Raw genomic sequence first — 21,347 nt, 5'->3', positions numbered from 1 at the left:
TGTATGCCACTCATTGTGTAAGATTTACATGGAACGGTATTTAATAATTTAAACAATTATGTTACAACTAGGCTTTGTATCTACCTCATGTATTTTGAGAACTGGTGGAAAATGAAAAAAAAGGTTGTGTCCGACGAAGGTCGATGTTTTTTTTTTTAATTCCATCTGAAGATTTTTGATTGGCAGGATGTACATTTCACTCGTGTTCCTGATTGCATTCTGCCCCGTGCAGGTCCGGGTGTTAAAAGAATATGCCTGCAGCAGCGCTAAGCTTGTCGTAAAAGGCGACTAAATAGTGCACAGAAATCTAGCCGGGGGCTAGGCGCTCTGCCCACAGAGCAACTGGGATGTGTGCCCCAGGTGGTGGAATGGGGTACCCCTGGCGTGTTACATGCTGGGGTTGTCAGGCTATAATACGGAAAACCTGACTGCAAACCATAGTGGTGCGCCGTGTTGGGAAAGATGCCACGTTCCTCGCACGTTAAAGAACCCTGGTGTGGTATTCGATAGGAGTAGGAACCTTTGCGCTCCGCCACAGGAGGCTAAATTGCCCGACCTTACCCATCCCCCTTTTTCCAGTGGCAATCAAAATTTGTCGACCCTATTATCCTTGTGACCCATCCTTTTTTTTCATTTCATGTTCATTTTATCATCCATTTCATGTTCATTGTCTGAATATAGCTGAAACATTGTTGCTCGGACGTTAAACCCCAACAAACAAACAAACAACTGATTGCATTCTCAAGATCAGCTACAATGCATCTTGTAATTGTGAGTTGTTTGTCAATAAATACAAGTATTCCAATTTAACAGACTTACAGTTAGTATAAAATAATTATATCGGATTATCGACCGGACCTCTATTGTAATCAGCTTTCCGTCCACCCGTCTATCACAAGATCGTGTCTTTTATATTTTAAATACTTTTCTTTGCATTATAATTAACCTTTATATTAGAAGGTGTGTTACAAACAGGAAAGAATTGTGTACGTGTAGGGACTTTGTCAAAAAAACTTCAGTAGAATATAGATATCCCATATTCCAAGTGTCCGCTCTTTATTTTGTTTTTACGTTTTGATGTTTAGTGATGAAAATTGGCATGTCTGACCATGATCAACTACAAGAAAGTGTGTTGAGTACAAGAAAGAATACTTAGGTTAAAACACATATTTCTTTCTTGGTATACCTCTCCTTGAAATATTTATGGATAGTTCTATCACGTCTTATTCTCAAAGTAAATGTAGGAGAAACATAACAATTTTCGTTACTTCATACGATATCTTGATTATATACGGTTTTATTTTGAGGTCACGATTTACCAATTCGTGGCCACGATTTAGTTATCCAGTGCCACGATTTATTAACTCGTAGCCATGATATACTGATTGGTTGCCGTGGATTATTTATAATTTCACCCACGGATCTTTTTGTTTACAAAAAATAAACTGAAGCATTTTTGTACTTTTTTTAGCTCATTTGTATACCTCGTTGAGACAAAAATTCATTTATTACGTTTTTTGATTCTTCGAATTTTTTCTTTCTATAAAATGACATATATAGGTATAAACGTGTATCCCATTGTCTCTGCTTTCAAATGGTATCAAGGAAATTGCGGTTGCACTTAGGGTTTTGGAGTAAAATGGAAACAATGTACCCTACCCCACCGAAAAATCGCTTACATTAATGACATGTTTTTCAAAGTTAAAACCCCTATAGCATTTTTGCTTCAGTAAAAATTGGTTTATATTGCATTTTCTGTTTATTAATATAACAATTAACACTTCTGAGGTTGTTTTGGTGATTTGTGGCGATTATCGTAGTCGGAACTTATCAAAAAACGCAAAAAATTTAATTGTCGATTTTCCCGTAAAATGTCGCATAATTTCGACTCTACAAGTTACTGCTCAGCTAAAACGTCTCTAAAACGTGTCATATTCACTTCCTTTCTACCAGTAATTGGCTTTTTTTTTCAATTACCGTACTTCAAACAAGCGTTTTTATGTTCAAACCCATTTGTATAGTCTAAGAGTAGAATCTTTCTGATGAGCCCAGGTTGAAAAATTTGAAGTCCAATTACATGTAGTTGAAAAATTTATGCAGCTGTTCATAAGACCGATATTATAAATAATACGAAATTTATTGAATAAGAAAACCATTTAAATCGTGATATAGCCGTCCATTCCTTTGAACTTTCACCTTAAACAGCCTTATATGGAGAATCGATTTATTACTAGCAAAATTGTGCATTTCTAATACATTGGCCATTTAAACTAGTATTTGTATTTCCTCTTTCGCTCACTTAATCTATATCCTTTGTCAAGAACTTTATCTGAATGACTGGGTCTATATTTAAAATCTATTGGACCATTCGGTTGATCGTATACGAATGACAACACACATTCCAAAAATTAGTATAACGGTTGTTTAAATTTTTGTATACATGTGGAACAAATTTTAAACAATTATGTTACAACTAGGCTTTGTTTCTTTCTCATGTTTTTGAGAACTGGAAAATGAAAAAGGGTGTGTCCGACGACGGTCGATATTTTGCTATTCCATCTGAAGATTTTTGATTGGCAGGATGTACATTTCACTCGTGTTCCTGATTGCATTGTTCAAAGGTAAGGTCTTATATGTTAATCAAATTTTATATGTAATGTTATACCTACAATAACGATTCATCAATTATGTACCGAAGTACACTGAGTTTCGATGGACTGTTGGATGTAATTAAAAATTAAAACCATGATATTTTTACATGTAATTAGTTTTAATTTATAAAAATGATATCAAGAAACCAATACATGTACATATTATAGTAAAATAATACTTATCTTTATACATGTAATAAGTATTCATTTTTAAAAATGATATCAATAACCATATACATGTATGTATTATATTTAAAGAATACTTCTCATATAGATACAAAGTAATATCCAGCAGCCTATGTTTTACCTAATTGAAATTGCAAGAAATATAGTATTACCAATAATTAGCAATATTGTACTTCTTGCTAGTTATATACATATATATATTGCAAGTTTTAATATGCTGTATTTGTACATTGTATTACAAGGAGTAACCATCAACCGAATGAAATCTGCTTATTCAGTCTAGTTAGACAGATATATTAAACGATGTCAAACAGTTCTATCTAATCATTTTTTTCTTTTTCTATGGACAAGACGATTCTCTACAAACATGAGGGGAATTTAAAATTTATATGATAGAATACTGTGATACAAATGTAATCTATTCTTGCCTAAATCAAAAACCTTTAAGACTGTGAAATTGATTCGTTTTAGACAAGTGTTCGGTTTAGCAAGGCTTTAACTACATGCATGTATAATTTGATATACAGGGACTTTAAAGAAAGTGTCTGGTTTAGACAGGTTTTTTGTATTCAGGATTCGGTTTAGACAGGTTTTTTGTATCTAGGGTTCGGTTTAGACAGGTTTTTGTATTCAGTGTCTGGTTTAGACAGGTTTTTGTATTCAATGTTCTGTTTAGACAGGTTTCACTGTACATGAAAATAATTAGTAAAGGTATATAAAGTTTTTTTTTTCAATTTCGCTTTATTTACATAAAGAGATTCGGGGACTGTTCCGAGGTTGTAACCCCCCTTTTGGTTGTACGTAAAAGTTTTTTAATTGTGTGCATTATTTTGGCAATCTGGAAACTCTTTTTTGGAACGCCTTTCAAAAATCTATAAATCCGCGCTTGGTAGACGTATCTATATGTATCCACATATACACTGTGTACAGAAACAAATCATAATTACCGTTCCCCCTTTTTTTTTTTTTTTTAATGTTTCAAAATCGCTGTGATCCTGGCCTAACGATGACACCCAGTAAATTCATTTTGCAAACAACTTTCTGGTTGATTGCACTTGCATTTATCATATAAAGATACGTGCCAAATTTTCCTTTTTTTTTCAGCTTTATCATACATATTTTTTTAAAGACTGATATTGATGATTTTTACCATTAAAAAGAAAGTTCTGCAGTATCATTTTCAGAAGTGTCAGTGAATTCAGTACAGAAAAAAAAACAAGTAATATCATAAAAAAAAATAGCAAAGCTGTCATAAAGTCTGTTCTATTTAATCATCACTTTCTATGTCATACATGAAAGTAACATATGGCACGCAATTTCAATTTTCGATACAGTTTTTTCGACCGCCACTAAGTTATCAGTATTTGGCCAATCGAGAAACAGAAGTGCGATCAGGTGACTTGCGTTTCCATACAAGGGCGCCTTTAAGGTCATAAGGTCAAAAAGCGAAATTATATCGACAGCGTCGGAAAAAAAGATTAAGCGTCATAAATTCCGGTGAAAATATTGTCAGATTGTAAATCATCTATGTTTGTGGTTATTAACCCCCCCCCCCCCCCCAAAAAAAAAAAAAAAAAAAAAATTTTTCTTAATATTTGAGAAAAAGGTATGATAATTAATTAAGAAATTCCTTTCAAATATTCTTTTGAATAAGAATCGCTATGCATTAAGTACCATTCTTTGCAAGAATTAGGTAATAGACGGCACATCATAATTCTCAATTCGGCCTTTTGCCTCAAATATATTTAATACATCTACCAAACAACTGAAAAGCTATTTAAATCTATCCTGAAGCATCTGTGACGCATATTTTTACTGTTTATAAAGGGGACAATTTCAATTATGGTGCATTTCAACTAAATTTGACCGGTCAATACATGTATCTTAAAAAGGCAGCCTTTACTAACAATCTTTTTGGATATTTCTGGAGGTTACTTGGATAATGCAATACATTTCTGGGTGTGCCTGATCTATCGGTTCCAACTTAAAATACGCTTATTTGGAAATAAAGTTAGGATATTTCAGTGGAATTGGCACCCACCTTTATAATGGAAAATTTATCATTTTCATATGTAAATATGACAAAAAATGGCAAACGATGTCCATGCACACACCCATTTTCTGAGAAAGCCCGGCTTGCACACCTCCTTTTCAAAGTGTCTGGATCCGCCTCTGTATTTACATATACATAATTATATACACAAATTTAAGATTAGGACCATCGCGATAATTTTTTAGAAGATCTGCAGAATGCAATTAGTATACTCGTATTGAAGCATCTTCATTCTTGCCGACACTGAAATGGTTTCAATGCCAACGCTCAGTGGCGGATCCAGGAGGGGGTGCAGGGAGTTGGCACCCCTCTTTTTATTGAAAATTTGTCATTTTCATGTGTAAAATTGACAAAAAAATGGTAACCTATGTCCAAGCACCCCCTTTTTTTCTTCAAAGATTTTAGTTTTGTTCAATAAATTTGCATTCTAATTGATCTTGTTTCTCTTATTTTCATACATGTCTTGAATTCGTGAAAATCAAATTTGTCTCCGTAATAATGATCATATTCCGATGTACATGTATGTGACTTTTACATTTGTGTGAGTTCTATCATGCAAATGGCTATTTTCGGACATGTATGGTTCATGATGACTTTTCTGCATTTCAAACTGCAAGTTTCCTGATTGTCTTTAGTTTCGAAATGTGCCGTCCCTTTTTTGCAAGCCCGGACTTCTACTTCCTGTTTACACAATAAAATGAACTGAGGTCACAAACCTCCGGTACACCTCTTGTTTCACAAACCTGTTACCTATAATCGCTTGTAATAAGGTCATGACGGAAACAGTGCTATAATAAACAAACCACTATCATTCTAAATCAGTGTTACCAGACAAACTTTGTTTGCCCCTGATGTGGTAGATTTTTAAAATAAAACAAAATATTTCTGTTGCTAAATACAGACCTAAAAGTTCACGATAAATTACACACTTTCCTATCATAACATGTAAATGTATGATATCAGACCTTGTATTGTATATTCTAGTCTGGTGTTTCTGTTTATCATCCCATAATCATGAAATATTAGCAGAGTTCATGTACAAGCAAAAAATATTTTTTCAGAAAACTCGGAAGTAGTGAACCTTGATTGAATTAATCTGGTGGTAAGGGGTAGATCCAGAAATTTATAATCGGGAATGAGGGAGATTCTGACTTTTTAAAAGGGGGTCACAGACTGTCATTTGCTTATTTGTGACTAAATTGTACACGAAATTATTTATACAAGAAAAAGAGGGATGATTTCAATCCATGCACGGGTCACCGCTCTCCTTTGATCCGTCAGTGCACAGGTTCTACAAGCATGTATCGCTATACTATTTTAAAACTTGAGTAAATCAATGTTCGAGTTTAGGCGTATTGTGCAGATGAAGCAGGTTATCGGTTCACGTACAGATGAGATCAATTCTAACCTCTCACAAAACTGTTCTAGAACTGTCAGCTCTGTGACATATTTAGAACAGTTCTCGGACAGTTCTAGAGCTGGCCCTACTAGTAGCACTGTTTTCGTAGGGCTGGCTCTACTACTAGTTTCCGTAGAGCCGATTCGGCCAGCAGAACTTTTAGAAGAGCTGGCTGTAAAACTGTTCTATGACACATTTAGAACTGTCCTTGAGCCGGCTCTTCTGACAGTTACTCTGAGAGGTTAGAACTGATCTCGGTTTGACGATGTACCCAAATGCTATAATCTCCATCCCTGATTTTACGTTTTCACTAGCCTGATATATTTGATAGGATTTTTTTTTTCTTTATTTTCTCAAATACAATGCGTCATGCTTCAAAACTGGTTATTTCATAAAAAAAGATTTGGCGACATTAAGAAACGAATTCTGTGTTAAGGTTATACATGTATATACAGTAATTTGCATAATATTCAAGTTAATTGTTCTATGCATGCACATTGTATGACCTGCTTGTAAGGTCAAAACCCACGTAAAATTTCCGATTTCAGACAAAATATGATCCTCAGGGGCGGAACCAGAAAATATGAAAAGGGGTACCTGATACAATGAAAATAAGGGTATAAAGGCTATTTTCGCTCATTTTTTCCAAAATTTTACGCGAAAGCAAGAATGGTTTACCAAACAGGGGGTCCCACCAAGTGACTGATGATTCATTATATATGTATTAACGCCAATCACCCTAAAATGAGATTTATAGCCGAAAGACTTGACACTTTATCTGGATTTCTTTTACGTTGAAAATGTTAATATCATTATTGATTAGTGTTGAAACATCAATAAGTGTATAGACAATCCATTTAAGTGTCCTTTTAAATTTTAATTCTTTCGTATTATAATACGTACGTGTAGATACAATGTAGTACGGTGAGAATATTGTTGATCGATTTTCTGTAAGTTCATTGCAGATTGCAATACTCGATAGTTTAGCATAATATCATATATTCAGATAAAAATATATCTTTTTTTGTATATGCATTATATGTGTTTGTTTAAAGCCTATATCGTTTATCCAATATATCGCATACCCTATATCACACCTCTAGACCTATATCGCACACTCTGTATCACATCCCTAGACCTATATCGCATACCCTATATCATACTTTTAGACCTATATCGCATACTCTATATTCCATAATAGAATTGTCATTGCATTTCAAAATGGTGTTAACCAAGCATGTGCTTAAGCCAAACACATTCATTACTTCAGTGCCAAATGGCTTCACGTTAGCGAGTTTTCACTATATAGTGCAAAAACTTGTGCGCAACTATTTTATGATTAAATGTAACTGTCGAGCACGAAGTGAAAAGAAAAGAAGAAACTTGATTCATTTTCTATATAACATCATGTTTTTCTTTAGTTTAAAACATTCACTTTCATTTTTTTCAGAAACATCCGGTACATTCTGCAGTGATGTTGGGGCTCAAATGAGTATTCAAGGTAATTTTAATTAAGTTAACATCATTTGTGATGGGTTGATTGTAGTTTAACGTCACATGGAAGATATTTCAAGCATTTCTGAAAGAAAAAAAAACTTTACATCAACCGAACCGACTCGAATTTGCAATAGTCCGACACCCTAAGCTAGAGTTTTTATTGGCTACAGCCTGTAGGTTCCCATGGCATTCAACTCGGGCGCATTATATTACTTTAAGCAAATCAGTCGTTACCCTACCTTCCTTCAATGCCATTTGCTTTGTGAAGAAGCAGTGACTACCAATTCAATTGTCTTTTGAATGACTCCGGGAGGGGCCGAGCTAACGACATTCCGCACTCGACAAGGCATGCCCACACATTTCATCTAAACCGACGAGCCGGTCATGTTAACCTTTGTACCATGTGTTCGAAAGAAAGTTTGTTAGGCCAACATTCACATTTAATCTTGGGAACTAAACTAGGTTTTCTCTTTGATCACGGTTTTCTGTTTTAAGTCGAACCTTATAAACAAGAACGCTTCTTTCAGTACCTTGCAGAGCATTTGGTATGAAAATAAATCTCGAAATAAAAGATATTTGTCAAAGTTACCAATGATTAGTTAGAAAATGTGCTAATGATCATATTGTGTTAAGCTTAGATATTGCTGCACCATAAAACAGAATTTGTATTGGTCAATTCAAAGTCATAAACTTTATAGATAATGATTCTTTCTGAGCAGATATCGTCAAATTTAATGCTCTTTATTGTCATTGAAATCAATATCGGGATGACTATAATGATATTCCGGAATCGATTTGGACGGCACCAGAATACGAATAGAGTACGAATCTCTGCAATAAATCCGATCATGATATTAATAGTTATAATTTTATCAAACGCAGTGATAACAAGGATAACTGAGGACTATATATAGTTTGTGTTATGTCCAAGTCGGTTTTCTATTGCTAGATGTAGTAATGTTTGAAAGCACTCGTTCAATTAAAGTTAAAAAGGTACCAAAATGTATATATATCTTTTTAATACCATCCCACTTAACGAGTGGGTGGTATTTTGGAATCACCTTGTCTCTCATCCCGTCCGTCCGTCTGATTTTCTTGGCAATTACATGTATCTCATCTGCCAATGGATGGATTGATTTCAAATTTTGCTTTATATAGATGGGGTATTCGTTGAAAATGATGTTCTGTGCTGTCCGTTTCAACTTCCTGTTTCGTTACACTTTGCCATTTTCACTAAATGGAATGATTGAAGACAGGTTTCGTCCAAAACTTTTCGGCTCCCAATCAAATCCCAAATTGGATTGGTTTCAAATTTGGTGTTTTGATTTATATAGTATTGACATAGTTAGTAAGTGATTTTGGGTGCTATCCGATAACCGCTTCCTGTACAAGCTCGACTTTCGTTTCCCTTGTACGAGTTTGACTTTCGTTATCGTGTAACTTCATGTTTATGCACATGGGGTGAGAATTGGGTCATAATGAAAATACAAAGGCAGGAAAGGATACGATGAACCTGCCATGACAAAAATGAAACAGATTTCCATGTAAAATACGTGTAAATATTGAGAAAAGTCGGGACAAAACTAGAAGGGGTAAATACGAATTAAAACCTTAGCCCTTTTGAAAATCAAGCTATTTCTGACTTAGACATTACAGATATCTACTTTAGTAAAAATACACAAATGTAGCTAGATTTATAGAACATGCAGTTTGCAAAACGTTGTAATGGTGTTTTATTTGCCATTTGAAAATAATAAGCTCGGAAACTCGCAAATAAATGTACAATTTTTCCAACAAAGACACATGTATATCAATTTAATTATCAATGCACTGTTTCTAAAATTCAATTTTAAAAGAATTATCTCTATTTCCTCAAAGATCTTAAAAAATAAACGATATTTACGCCTCGTTTTAAGCGTCAATATTTCATAAGGTTACGCCTCTTCAACTGAAAACCCTGTTTAGCATGCGGTCCATGACCTTATCGACACATTTGAAAGTCCTACCTTGTTAGAAGAGAAAAATAATGCTAAGTATAAAATACTAAGTACATTTTTCGACGCATTTCTCCTCGCTCATAGAAACGATGTCTTTCATTCTTATCATTTTGTCATTAATACATATTTTCGTTTTCGTTGAAGGTTTGTAAATGAATGAATTGCAAAATAAATTATTTGACTTGACAATAGGGGCATTAAAATTCAATTTTAAGGTAAAATATTTTATTCGGAGGATTAGCCGGATGTGTGACCTTAAAGATGAAGAGAACGGGATTAAGGAGAGTTATTCATTTCGATGTTGACATGTGAGACTCACAAATTTTAATTTACATCTTTGGTTTATTCTGATAAACGTCAACAATAAATAAATAAATAACATTTGCACAAATAAAACTTGGTTCACTTGTAATTCCACTGAAAAAAAGGGTGAGAACGAATATTTTTTTCCGAATAACTAAAAATTCTAAATTCAGGTGCGGATCCATCTACTTATATATTTGTATGTTTAAACAGAGTTCCGACACCGAAAGTTAGAAAAAAGCGGTCTATCTATGCTATCATTTGCTCATTTTAACTTCAAAATTAATAAAATGTTTTAATAAAAAAATCAAGCAGGGCTCTAACCTAGGGATCCTTCTATGGAGTTGCTTCTGAATATAGCAGAACTGCATGTCTTCATATTGTCAAATAAACATGTTCCATTAAGAAACTTTGACCACATAAATTAAGTAACTAAAATACCCACATTTCAATGAAGGATAAAGCAGGGAGGTGATCCATGGGTTTGAACCTTTCTTTTCACCTCTTGATTGTAAAATTTGTCAGTTTCGTTCAAATTTTGGTTGAAAATGAGCAAACAATTGTGCCTGGAACGCTCCCAGGAACTTATATAAAACCAAAAACAATTTTAACAGTTATCATGTATATCTATATCGTGTTTTGACTCCTTTTTATGTAAAGATACATGATTAAGAGTTTGTATGTCTGTTTGTTTAATACGGCTGTTATGAGTTAAATCAAATAATTCATACAAATGTATATATTCATTTTGTTAACTATTGACTTATTTAGGAATATACATATTGTATATGTCGCCTTATAGTTCCATTGAACCAAACCAAACAATAAAACAAAACAAAGCAACAAACAAAATCAACAAATAAACAACGAACAACAAAACACCATCTCAAGTCAAAAATTATTTTTGTTTTCCCTTCATCAGTTGTTTCTACTGATCTGAGTAGTAAGTATTTTGAGGGGAGGTTTATGGGGGAAAAAGAAATGTTCCACAGTTAAACCTGTCAAAACTAAACCTCTTTTGGGCTTTATAACTGCTTTGGTTTATACAGGTATTCGAAAACATTTAATTTAGTATAGAGGGACTTTAAAAAAGTGTCTGGTTTAGACAGGTTTTTGGATTATTCAGCGTTTGGTTTAGACAGGTTTTTTGGTTATTCAGGGTTAGTTTAAGACAGGTTTTTGGATTATTCAGAGTTGGGTTTAGATAGGTTTTGAATTATTCAGGGTTTGGTTTAGACAGTTTTTTATTATTCAGGGTTGGATTTAGACAGGTTTTTGGATTATTCAGGGTTGGATTTAGACAGGTTTTTGAATTATTCAGGGTTTGGTTTAGACAGTTATTTTTTTATTATTTAGGGTTGGATTTAGACAGGTTTTTTTATTATTCAGGTTTGGGTTTAGTCATTTTTTATTATTCAGGGTTGGTTTAGACAGGTTTTTGTATTATTTAGGATTAGGTTTAGACATGTTTTTTTATTATTCAGCATTAGGTTTATACATGTTTTTTTTTATTATTCAGGGTTATTTAAGACTGGTTTTTGGATTATTCAGAGTTGAATTTAGACAGGTTTCACTGTATCGATGCATTACTAACAATATCTGCACCTGAAAGTTACTTTACATGTGCTATACAGTATTAACATGGCGTTTCTATATATTTTCTGTTTTGATATTTTAGTTGCTACATTCTGCAAGCCTTCACAAGCGTCAGGCAACATTGTGATAGTGGATGGATACTCATCATTTGATAAACCCACATCAAAAGTTTGTTTATGTAATGCCATTGTCAAAATCCCTGAAACCTCATCGGCGAATTCTAGTATTGTTAAAGCTTCCGCATATTTTAATCTTCAACCAAATTACGATGCTTGTGGCTCTGCGGTGTCCCTATCTAACGGAGATAACTCGATAAGAATGACATGTTCAATAAACGGAAGAGTCACTGCTAGAAATAATGATTTGGTACAATTGCGACTGTTGAAGGAAACTCATCCAGAAGACACACGTTACTGCTTACATATTCATGCTCAAAGTAAGTACATGTATGAGACAGGTCTTATATGTATGAAGACGAAATTATAAATTGAAGAGACATTCTTAGGTCAAAGTAAACTTGGGACGACTTGTTTGTGGACCGAGTTTTCACTTATTTTAAACATCTACATGTTATCTTTGAACAGAATAGAAGATCACTTCCGAATCTCCTGCACTGATGGCATATTTGCTATTTCAAAGTTTTTACACCTCTGCCACACTCAGTATTAAACCCACGCCCCCCTTTATGCAAATTAGTACAGTACAATGGAAACAGCTTTGCATAATTATGATGCGAAGACTAAATGCACATTCCCTGTGCTTTTTCCACATCCTGTACAGAAAAGCCTTTATATAAACTAACAGAATGGTACGTAATAAATCAGGAAGCGCAGGGCGGATCCAGACATTTTGAAAAGGTGGGGAGCCAGCCGGGCTTTCTCAGAAAGAGGAGGCTAGGACATTATTTGTCATTTATTTTGTCAATTTTACATATGAAAATGACAAATTTTCCTATAAAAGGGGAATGCCAACCCCGTGCACCCTGGCCTGGATCCATCACTAAAGCGGTTGAACATTTAGGTTTGATCATTTCCTTTCAGATCGAATTCAGAGCCTCGGTGATTCAAATATGTCAGTGGCAGATCCAGAGTTTTAGGTAAGGGGGGACAACAAAAATTTCTTGACAGGATCACCGGTGAGGATCAAGAAGTGATCCGAATTTGCGAGGGGGTTCGGGGGCATGCCCCGAAGAAAATTTTGAATTTTGAAATATTGAACCTCAAATCCTGCATTCTGAGGGTATCTTGAACAATTTGTCAACAATCTTTTTAAAAATTGCAATTTTCTATGGGGGATCTGTCACTGTATGTCATCTATTAAAAAGCTTCTCAACCTTCAATTACAACAGAAACTGGATTTGCATTAAATAGTCAATTTGTTAGATTAAACGAGAAAATGATCTTTTTAAAAGTAGACTTTACCAACAATTATTCTGAGGTCGAATTGCATTAGGCCAAAAGGAAAATATGTCTGTTTAGGGTTTCATGAAAAAAGGTAGGTAATCATTTCTTTTTTTAATCTTGAGTTAAAGGGGAAGAAATATATAATTATAATTTTAACGATGCCTCTGCAAAAATGTCAATGAAAATTCCCGAATAGGCGACACATCTATGGTAGGTAGGGAAACCTTGAACACACACATTTATACAAATGAAAAAAATCAAAATTCATATTCTATAATCTTTCTTTTTTACATTTTAAGATCCATCAGCATCTGTTTCAATAACATGTTACGAAGGTGATCAAGAATCACCATTAGTTACAACAACACCGTCGGGGCTGACAACGACTACGTCGCCATCATCCACAATTACAGCAGCCTCATTTTCATCGTCTTCCTCTTCCTTAGAAAACTCCACTGTAAATTCGTTATCATCCATTGAGCCAGATCAAACAATTGATGAAATTTCAACCATGCAAAAATCAATTTCAACGATATCAGAGGAAATAATGACAATAAGAACTTCATACAATCCACAACACAACACGACGCCGTCATCAACCACGCTTCCACCTGATATTGAAGAAGACGATAATTATCCGCTAGAAAACACCACACTTTCGTCAAATATGACTGAGGATAGCACTGATATGTTTTCTTCTACGCGTTCTAATCACGAGTTTCACGAATCAACAACGGAAATCACAACTACAGTCAAGAGACAGGAAATCATTAGTGTAACCACAACGCCGGAATTATTAACGTCAACCATGATACCAGAAGTTACAAGGTCAACATCGACACCGGAGGTATTTACTACACAACAGTTAAAAACAACAGGTAAAGGACAAGTTCCGTTAACAACAGATTCAAATGAAACTAACGAACAAACAATGATTTCAACAGAGTCCAAACATCTTTCGTCAACAACCAATCTCGAAGTAACGTCTCAGTATCGAACTACGTCTGAATCACCGGATGTTATGACAACAGTCCAAAGGAAAATGAATGTAACAACAAAACAATCTACAGATCGTCGAATTACTACAAAATCGATGTTGCAATCGTCGTCTTCGTCAGAGCAACCGTCATCGCAGACATCCAGTAAAAAGCCACCAGAAAACGAAAATTTAAAATCTGATGATATACCAAGTATGTATTCCAAGTTTTTACAGTTCCAGATTTTTTTTTATTAAGACCATGAGCGGATCCAGAAATTTATAAAAGTGTCCGGTCCAATAACTTGTGGGAAGAGGGTCCAGTTTGCACAAAACAACTTTTTTCTCAAAAAAGGAGGTTCGGTCAGCCAAACCCTCCAAAAAGATCCGCCACTCTAACAGGTATAAAATGTTACTCTTAAGATCTAACTTCCATTATTTATATACTTGTCTTATCCGACTTACATGTACATTTTAGTGTAAGTTCCTATCTCGTTTCGTTTTTTTTTCTAAATTTTTCATTGCTTTTTATCTGACTGATATTTTTCTTCCTCGACACAATAGAGAAGAGCGAGAATGAACATTAATGGTATGGACAAGGACGCCATTTTCAAAGTCAACACAAAATAACCACATGATTCAAAGTGATTCATCGTTTCCATATTCGTGAAGTGATTTAATATTATTATATGATTCCAAAGCATACAAAGATTGGAAAAGGGTAGAATAAACAAATTAAAATAGACTAAAATTTGGGTGACTAATATCGGAAATGCGTAAATTTAAACACAAGCCTCTACCAATGACTTTTGTATTACATTTGTAACTCAATTTTAACAAAAAAATATACATGTACATGTAGGGTGATCGTAATTCTTTATATTAAATGTACTTCCAGTTGAAGTTGTTGCTCCAGTTTCCTGCATTGGAGGAGTGATTCTCATATGTATTGTCATCTGTGTAGCTGTTGGTTTTAGGTATGTACACGAGGAGATTACCTTTTTATTTCAAAGATTTTATAGCATATATCTATTTCCGAAACCGCCGTAAGGGTACATGTACCAGTATTCATTTTCAAAGGGAACCAAACTATCCGAACAGCTCCTGGCTTCCGAAACTCACACTTGACGCTGCAATCAGTCATTTGTTAAATTAAAGAATTTTAAAATGTAGGGAAAAGTGAATGGTTTTAAGCGGCGTTATCTGATTTATAAAGAAGGTAACAGCATGGGCTAATGAAATAATAAATTTTGTATAAAAGTTAGCTACTCGATTTCAGTTTTTAAACTTCAAAATTGAAATAAAAATTTTACTTGCAGTTAATTTATTAAGAAGAAAGGAAAACAATGCGAATTAGACCCTGATAATTATTGTCGTAATTACAACCTCTAAGGTCATTTTCAACACACCAGTAACGTAAAATAGAAGACAAATATCCGGCAATGCTCTGAATCGGGCATATTAAAGTATTAAGAGGGTTTCCATACAAAAACCAGGCAGTGGGTGGCACATGACTAATTTTGTTTTCAAAATTATTTCATCCATTTCATATCACGAATGCATCCTTTTTTACAGTTGGATGTTGGTTTCTGATTAACTGCAACCGTTAAAGAGAGAACAAATACAAAAAAAACATTGAAATTCGTTGAAAAGGGGAGGTAACTCTTTATTTTTGTGCAAAATTTGGTTGCTTTGTTAAGAAACTTTAAAAGTCAAGTTATCCATTTCCGCTTTTAAAAATCTTTTTACTGTTTGACAAATATATGCCTGAACATTTACATTAAAACAAAAAAAATTCAGTGGGATAATTTATCCTGATGCAACCATATTATAGGATTTGCCTGATTTTTACATGGAAAGCCTTTTTAAAGATTAATAACAAGCCTTAAGGCCAATACAAACTTTACATAATGTTCGAGTTGGAGAAATACTTACATGTACAATTACAGAAAAAAATAATGCACTTGTTTCGTAACGTTTATGGTGATATTGTGAATTATCTCCCTTAGAATAACAAAATGAACTCCCAACTGTTATAATTTTTTCAGAATGTCTAAATTGAAAAGAGATTTAAAGTATACCGTAGACGCCCGTACACGATTATAAAACTTGGAATTCAGGTCATTCATACATATATTCTGCATGGAAATAGAAACTTGACCTTACTCCAGATTTAAGATAGCATTTTTGGCATCCTCAGCATAGGCGGATACAGGAATTGGAAAATGGGAGTGGGCACGGACTAAAAAAGGGGTGCATGCCGTCGCACTTCAATGATTTTCTTTCATTACAACTGCTTTTTTTTCGAAAAACGGGAATTAAGTCGCGCCCTGCACTCCGGACCTGGATCCGCATTTGCTCAGCGCTTAGCCTTTCAGTCAAATCATCTATCATAGCTTAAAGTCATATTTATATATACGCCTAAGAGCTTAATTTAGTTAATACCAAATTTAAAGTATTTTTATAGATCTAACATGTCAGTCCTATTAACGAGTACGAGATGTGTTTTGATGTTCTCGCGCATTTACATTGTCGTTCTTATCTTGATCCGTCTGCCCTGTTGGTTGCGGTTAATATTATATCGTGTGCTTGCTTATATCCTCGTTTTTATGAATATTGCAGGCGGGGAAAGTCAAGAAAACACAAGTTTTCAGTGGTAAATTGTCTGTGGTTGGTCAATTTATTTTTATTTCATTGTGCATGCGTTTCATTTTGTACACATTTGTTTTTCTTTCATTGGTATAGTAATGTGTAACAATCATACTTTCTAGCTTATGAACAAGATTTCTATGTAAAATATTTGCATATAAAGTACTGCTGTTAGAATTAACGCTCCTTTTATCAAATGGAGTATATTTGAATTACTATGTCCACCCGTCCTTTCTTCAATCGAGTTGCAATTGCATGTGTGTCTCGACTGCCAATTGATGGATTGATTTTAGGTTAATGAAGTCATTAAAGAACTGTGACAACATATTTGTGCACGGAATCCATGATCACCCTTCCCCAAATGCGAAGATATGATACAGATATTCTTCTAAACCTTAAGTTCAAACCGGTTCGTTTTGTTCATGTAAAAGTATATTAGAATGTAAAATCGTGCATACATCAGGTAAGTTGCCCACTAAGATTAAAGATATTTTTGGGATAAGTGAACACACGTTAGGTATGCTCTTGTGATTTTCTGGTCAAGTAAAGACACTTAAGGTATATTTTCTGGTCGAGTGGACGCACGGTGAGGTATTTTCGGATCTTGAACTTAGCTGCATTTCAGTGTCGTACATGTATATAACTAACATAATTGTTTTTTTTAATTTTCTAGATATATCCATAACTACATGTATCTTTAAAATGTTAAAAAATATTATTATACTGTATAATGAATGTGATTATTATGGATAATGTACATTTAGCAACTAAATTTTGGTAGTTGCATGCACGCTAAATAAATTTTTTTTCTTTAACTTGTATAAATGCTTTATACTAGTCTAATTTAAAGAAACTTTGCGATAAACTTTTTTTTAGAATATTGAAAGTATAACAAGAACAATTAAATTCTTAATCAGTGTCAATGAAAACTGTTTGTTTGCTTCTATATTTGTTTTTATTAATATACAAAATTTAAACAATTTTAAATCAATTAATTTGAGATAAATACTGTAATCTGATTGGTTAAAATAATTGTGTTATATCTTAATGGATAAAAAAAATATTGACACGCCCCTGTTCAGTTAAATTCAGAGCTATTTTTCTCATGTTTAAAGATAAAAATATTTTTAAAAATTAATTTATAAGAATTGGTTATGATGAAATTTTTTTCTATTGAAAAATAACATAAATTTTCCATCTGCATATTTTGTTTATTGCACCTCGCGCAATAAACAATATGCACATGGAAAATTTATGTTATTTTTCAATAGAAAAATTTTTTATTATTGCCAATTCTTAAATAATGTTTTTATGTGAACGGTTTTAATGCCAACCCTTTTAGTACGTCTGTCCTTACCAACGTGTTAACTTTAATATGAAGTTTTTCTTTATTTTTGTTTTGTTTCTGTCGCAAAAAAGCTCTGCAATCCTACATGAAAAGTTTCAAATGTGGCTTATATAGGTTGTATTTGTTTCGGCTTTTTTTCATGTAAATTGGCAGTGTTTTTTTTTCGAATAGTTACATTCCAATTCAAAGAGGACATAATTTCTGCTTTTTGTTTCTTAAAGGTCGGTGTGACATGTGTCATTTTCAAATCTTTTGCTGTAGGTTATTTTGCATGTAAAATAAACTGGAATTTACATTTTTTTTTTGTCGATCAGGATATTGCCTCTCTTTGACAATTCGATGCCAGTATTACATCTTAATTTGGTTCCGTTAAGAAAAAAAAACAACTCTTGAATCGCAATTTCAATTTAAGATTCAGTTTTCCGAACGCCACTGAAGTTATCAGTATTTGGTAAATACATAAGTAAAACAACGATCAGGTTACCAGCGTTTTCATTAAGGCAAAAAGTAAAAGCAAAACTGCTTCAGGAAAAAAAGCTTCCATGCGCTTACACTCATTGAATTTATACTTCATTTGTAGGCGTAATGCTTGCGGATGCAACGACGATACGCAGCCTCTTAGCAACAATCTAGTAGATAGAGTTTCAGTAGATATAAAAAGCAGAGAAAAGGACACTTATGTTAATCCCCTTTATGACGATATATCTCTAACCGGGAAATCGGATTATTCCGACGTCGAGTCCATGATGCAGGAATTACCTTCAGATGATGAACATTATCAATTGCCCGACACGACAAAAATAGATGGTGAATTATGGACGCATTTATGATAAAGAAGTTGTGTTCCTTCACATTTTAGTGCCATTTTGCAATACTATTACTTATTCTTTTTTACCATATCAGGTAATAATTTATACTACATATGTATCTATACAATTTCTTGGTTGAGCTGCGAGTTGATGAATGGAATATTTAGTTGTTATTGTACGTCTATCTGTCACAAGATTTGATCTCTGTGTATTATAAATATTGTTTGACTGTTTCTTATATTAAAACCTACGTAACTATGGTGTTAAACAAGTGACTCTACGATTCATACTTTAGAATTTTATCCGGGTATGAGTAAAAACGCCAGAATCAAAATGAGTAAAAACAGATTGTTTGACTCTCACTAATCGAGTTTTTTTTTTATTTCGTCGAAATAGTAAAGTTTAACGAGCCTCTGTTAAGTTCATCATTTTTTGTTGAAATTTAGTAAAGTAAGAAGAGAAATATTTTTTAGTGATTTGCGAATTTCACGAAAAGTGAAATATGCATGTACATGTATCTCTGTGTAGTCGTGCAATCATTTAGGGAACTACCATTTGATTTTTATGGGCAGGCTATGATCAAATTTGAAATGAAAAGGCAGGATTAAAATTTTAAAGAAACAAAAAGCCAGGACAGGCCATAAGAAAAATTTAAAAAGCAGCAAAAATATTATTGTCTAAATATTTTTTGTTCATATAAAAGAAAAGCAGAACTAAATTTTTTTCAAAATAAAAAGGCAGTACAAAAATTTGATTCTAACACACTGACGAAGCAAAAGGATAAGAAGAAAATGATAATGTTGAAATAAGCAGACATTTTTCTTATGCAGATTCACAACCGCCATCCCTTTGTTTAGTTTGAACAGTATTTTATTCAGTATAAAGCTGAAATGGATTGGGCAGCACGCTAAGCCTATATAAGCCCTCTCCATTCTTCCAATACTTGGAAAAATGGCATATGAAATCTTAATTTTTCGTATAATATCTCTCATAACTTACTCGGCCTTTTATTCTATTTTCATCCGAAATCCCGAATCCGACCCGTGATTTTTCTTATTGCTATTTCATATCAATGTTAATTTTTGGGCGATAAATTTCAAACATCATATTAATAAGTCAATAACAGTCATCTCCATGGGAGAATAATTACATTATATTTACTGTACATATGATTAAAATACGCTAATTTCACTGGATAATCGTCTTTATACCTGATGTTCCATCAGCATTTAGTTTGTATTATATGCCCCTGATGTATATCTAAAATATGATACAATGTTGAAATAAATTAAGAAAAACATATGAAATATAATCATGATAATTATAAGAATTGATGTTTCATTGGTGTGCAGTGTGTGAGTTGACCGGTCGCACTTTTGGACATGAAGTGCTAGCGAGTCCACGGGGTCACCTTGTCATTTGCTTTTTTTTTCTCTTGCATTGCATATATGTACATTAACTTAATAACAATGCAGAAATGATTGCACTTAATCAAAAAAGAATTAATTTACTGCCATTGTTTGGAAGCTTTATGAAAGTAATTACATATGTAGAACTTTCTCTTGCCAAAACATGGAATTTTTGCTGAATGTTCTTTTTTGTGGAAGATAATGTTATGTCTTGTCACATTAAAATGTTATTATACTGCTTTTATCACGTTTATTACTTTAAGTAATTTATTATTATTTAGTTTTGGGGTTCTTTAGAATTGACTGTACTTATGATGTTATATGTAGAAGTTCATACTTCGTCTATAATTATTCTTATGCTTGCAATATGCAGATAATTTGATATGTAAAACGTGCAATTTTCCTTAGAAAAATCATATTTTAACGTCTGCCCACCTATCAGTCCATCTGGCATTGATGCCAATTGATGTTACTAATCTGTCCTTCAAATCTTTGCCCGTTCTTCGAATGTGTTTTGAGGAAAAGTACATATATCTAAAATCTTGATACATTGTATTATAAGTGAGCCTTGACATTTAACTGTATGTTATGTAACGTTTCGCCAGCTTTGACCCTAAACTAGCTTAAATACTGTTGTAGAAATGATTTTTATGCACCGCCATATGAGTTGGCGGGGTGTTGAGTGAAACCATCCGAAAAGTTGCGTGTCCGTCCGTCTGTCCGCCCGACGGTTTCTCGATTATTTCTTGATAACCAGTTAATGAATCACTTAATGTTCGATTGGTGCCATATTATTAATTTAGAATGAATCCTCAGCTTGATTTTACTGTAAGGTTTACCTTGCAGCCCTGTTGCACATTTACTTCATGCTTAACGCCTGCATGTATGACGAGTATTTCGTGTCAAATCTCTTTTCAGTTGCAGCTATGCTCATAAACAATCAACATTGGATTGAAAAACAACGAAAATCCTGAAATTAGTATAAAAAATCTTTTTGTTTTTGATGCATTAATTACGACAAACGTGATGACTTTTTATTTCGTTTTATCAACTTTCCTTTCATCTGTGGCA

The 21,347-nt window shown here is 33.5% G+C and overlaps 1 protein-coding gene across 4 annotated transcripts; it reads left to right on the top strand.

The window, feature by feature from the left end:
- Positions 1-2,319: 2,319 nt before the first annotated feature.
- Positions 2,320-20,516, top strand: LOC148613674 (uncharacterized). Of its 4 annotated transcripts, none has more exons than XM_088587168.1 (8): positions 2,320-2,621; positions 7,740-7,790; positions 11,009-11,029; positions 11,765-12,118; positions 13,385-14,275; positions 14,960-15,038; positions 16,684-16,717; positions 18,639-18,782. In XM_088587168.1, exons 1-8 carry the CDS (start codon positions 2,582-2,584, stop codon positions 18,642-18,644), a joined length of 1,476 nt encoding a protein of 491 aa, XP_088443294.1. In that variant the 5' UTR covers positions 2,320-2,581; the 3' UTR covers positions 18,645-18,782. The 4 variants fall into 4 exon arrangements, with proteins under 4 accessions (XP_088443294.1, XP_088443293.1, XP_088443290.1 ...); XM_088587167.1 differs by lacking the exon at positions 16,684-16,717 and adding an exon at positions 16,110-16,181 and having other exon boundaries at positions 18,639-18,774; XM_088587164.1 differs by lacking the exon at positions 16,684-16,717 and having other exon boundaries at positions 2,321-2,621; positions 18,639-20,516.
- The last annotated feature ends 831 nt before the right edge of the window (positions 20,517-21,347 follow it).

This window comes from Perna viridis, chromosome 6 (genome assembly GCF_037379345.1).
Source record: "Perna viridis isolate PV_CMFRI_1.1 ecotype Kerala chromosome 6, ASM3737934v1, whole genome shotgun sequence".
Taxonomy (NCBI): Eukaryota; Metazoa; Mollusca; class Bivalvia; order Mytilida; family Mytilidae; genus Perna; species Perna viridis.
The sequence above is the reverse complement of the archived record's forward strand: the minus strand, read 5'-3'. Positions and strand labels throughout refer to the sequence as shown.

Excerpts from the sequence above, each read along its gene's own strand:
- LOC148613674 (XM_088587164.1), top strand. The coding sequence starts at position 2,582 with ATGTACATTTCACTCGTGTTCCTGATTGCATTGTTCAAAG. Across the intron at positions 2,622-7,739 it reads CCTGATTGCATTGTTCAAAG|AAACATCCGGTACATTCTGC; the intron begins GTAAGGTCTTAT and ends CATTTTTTTCAG. Across the intron at positions 14,276-14,959 it reads AAAATCTGATGATATACCAA|TTGAAGTTGTTGCTCCAGTT; the intron begins GTATGTATTCCA and ends ATGTACTTCCAG.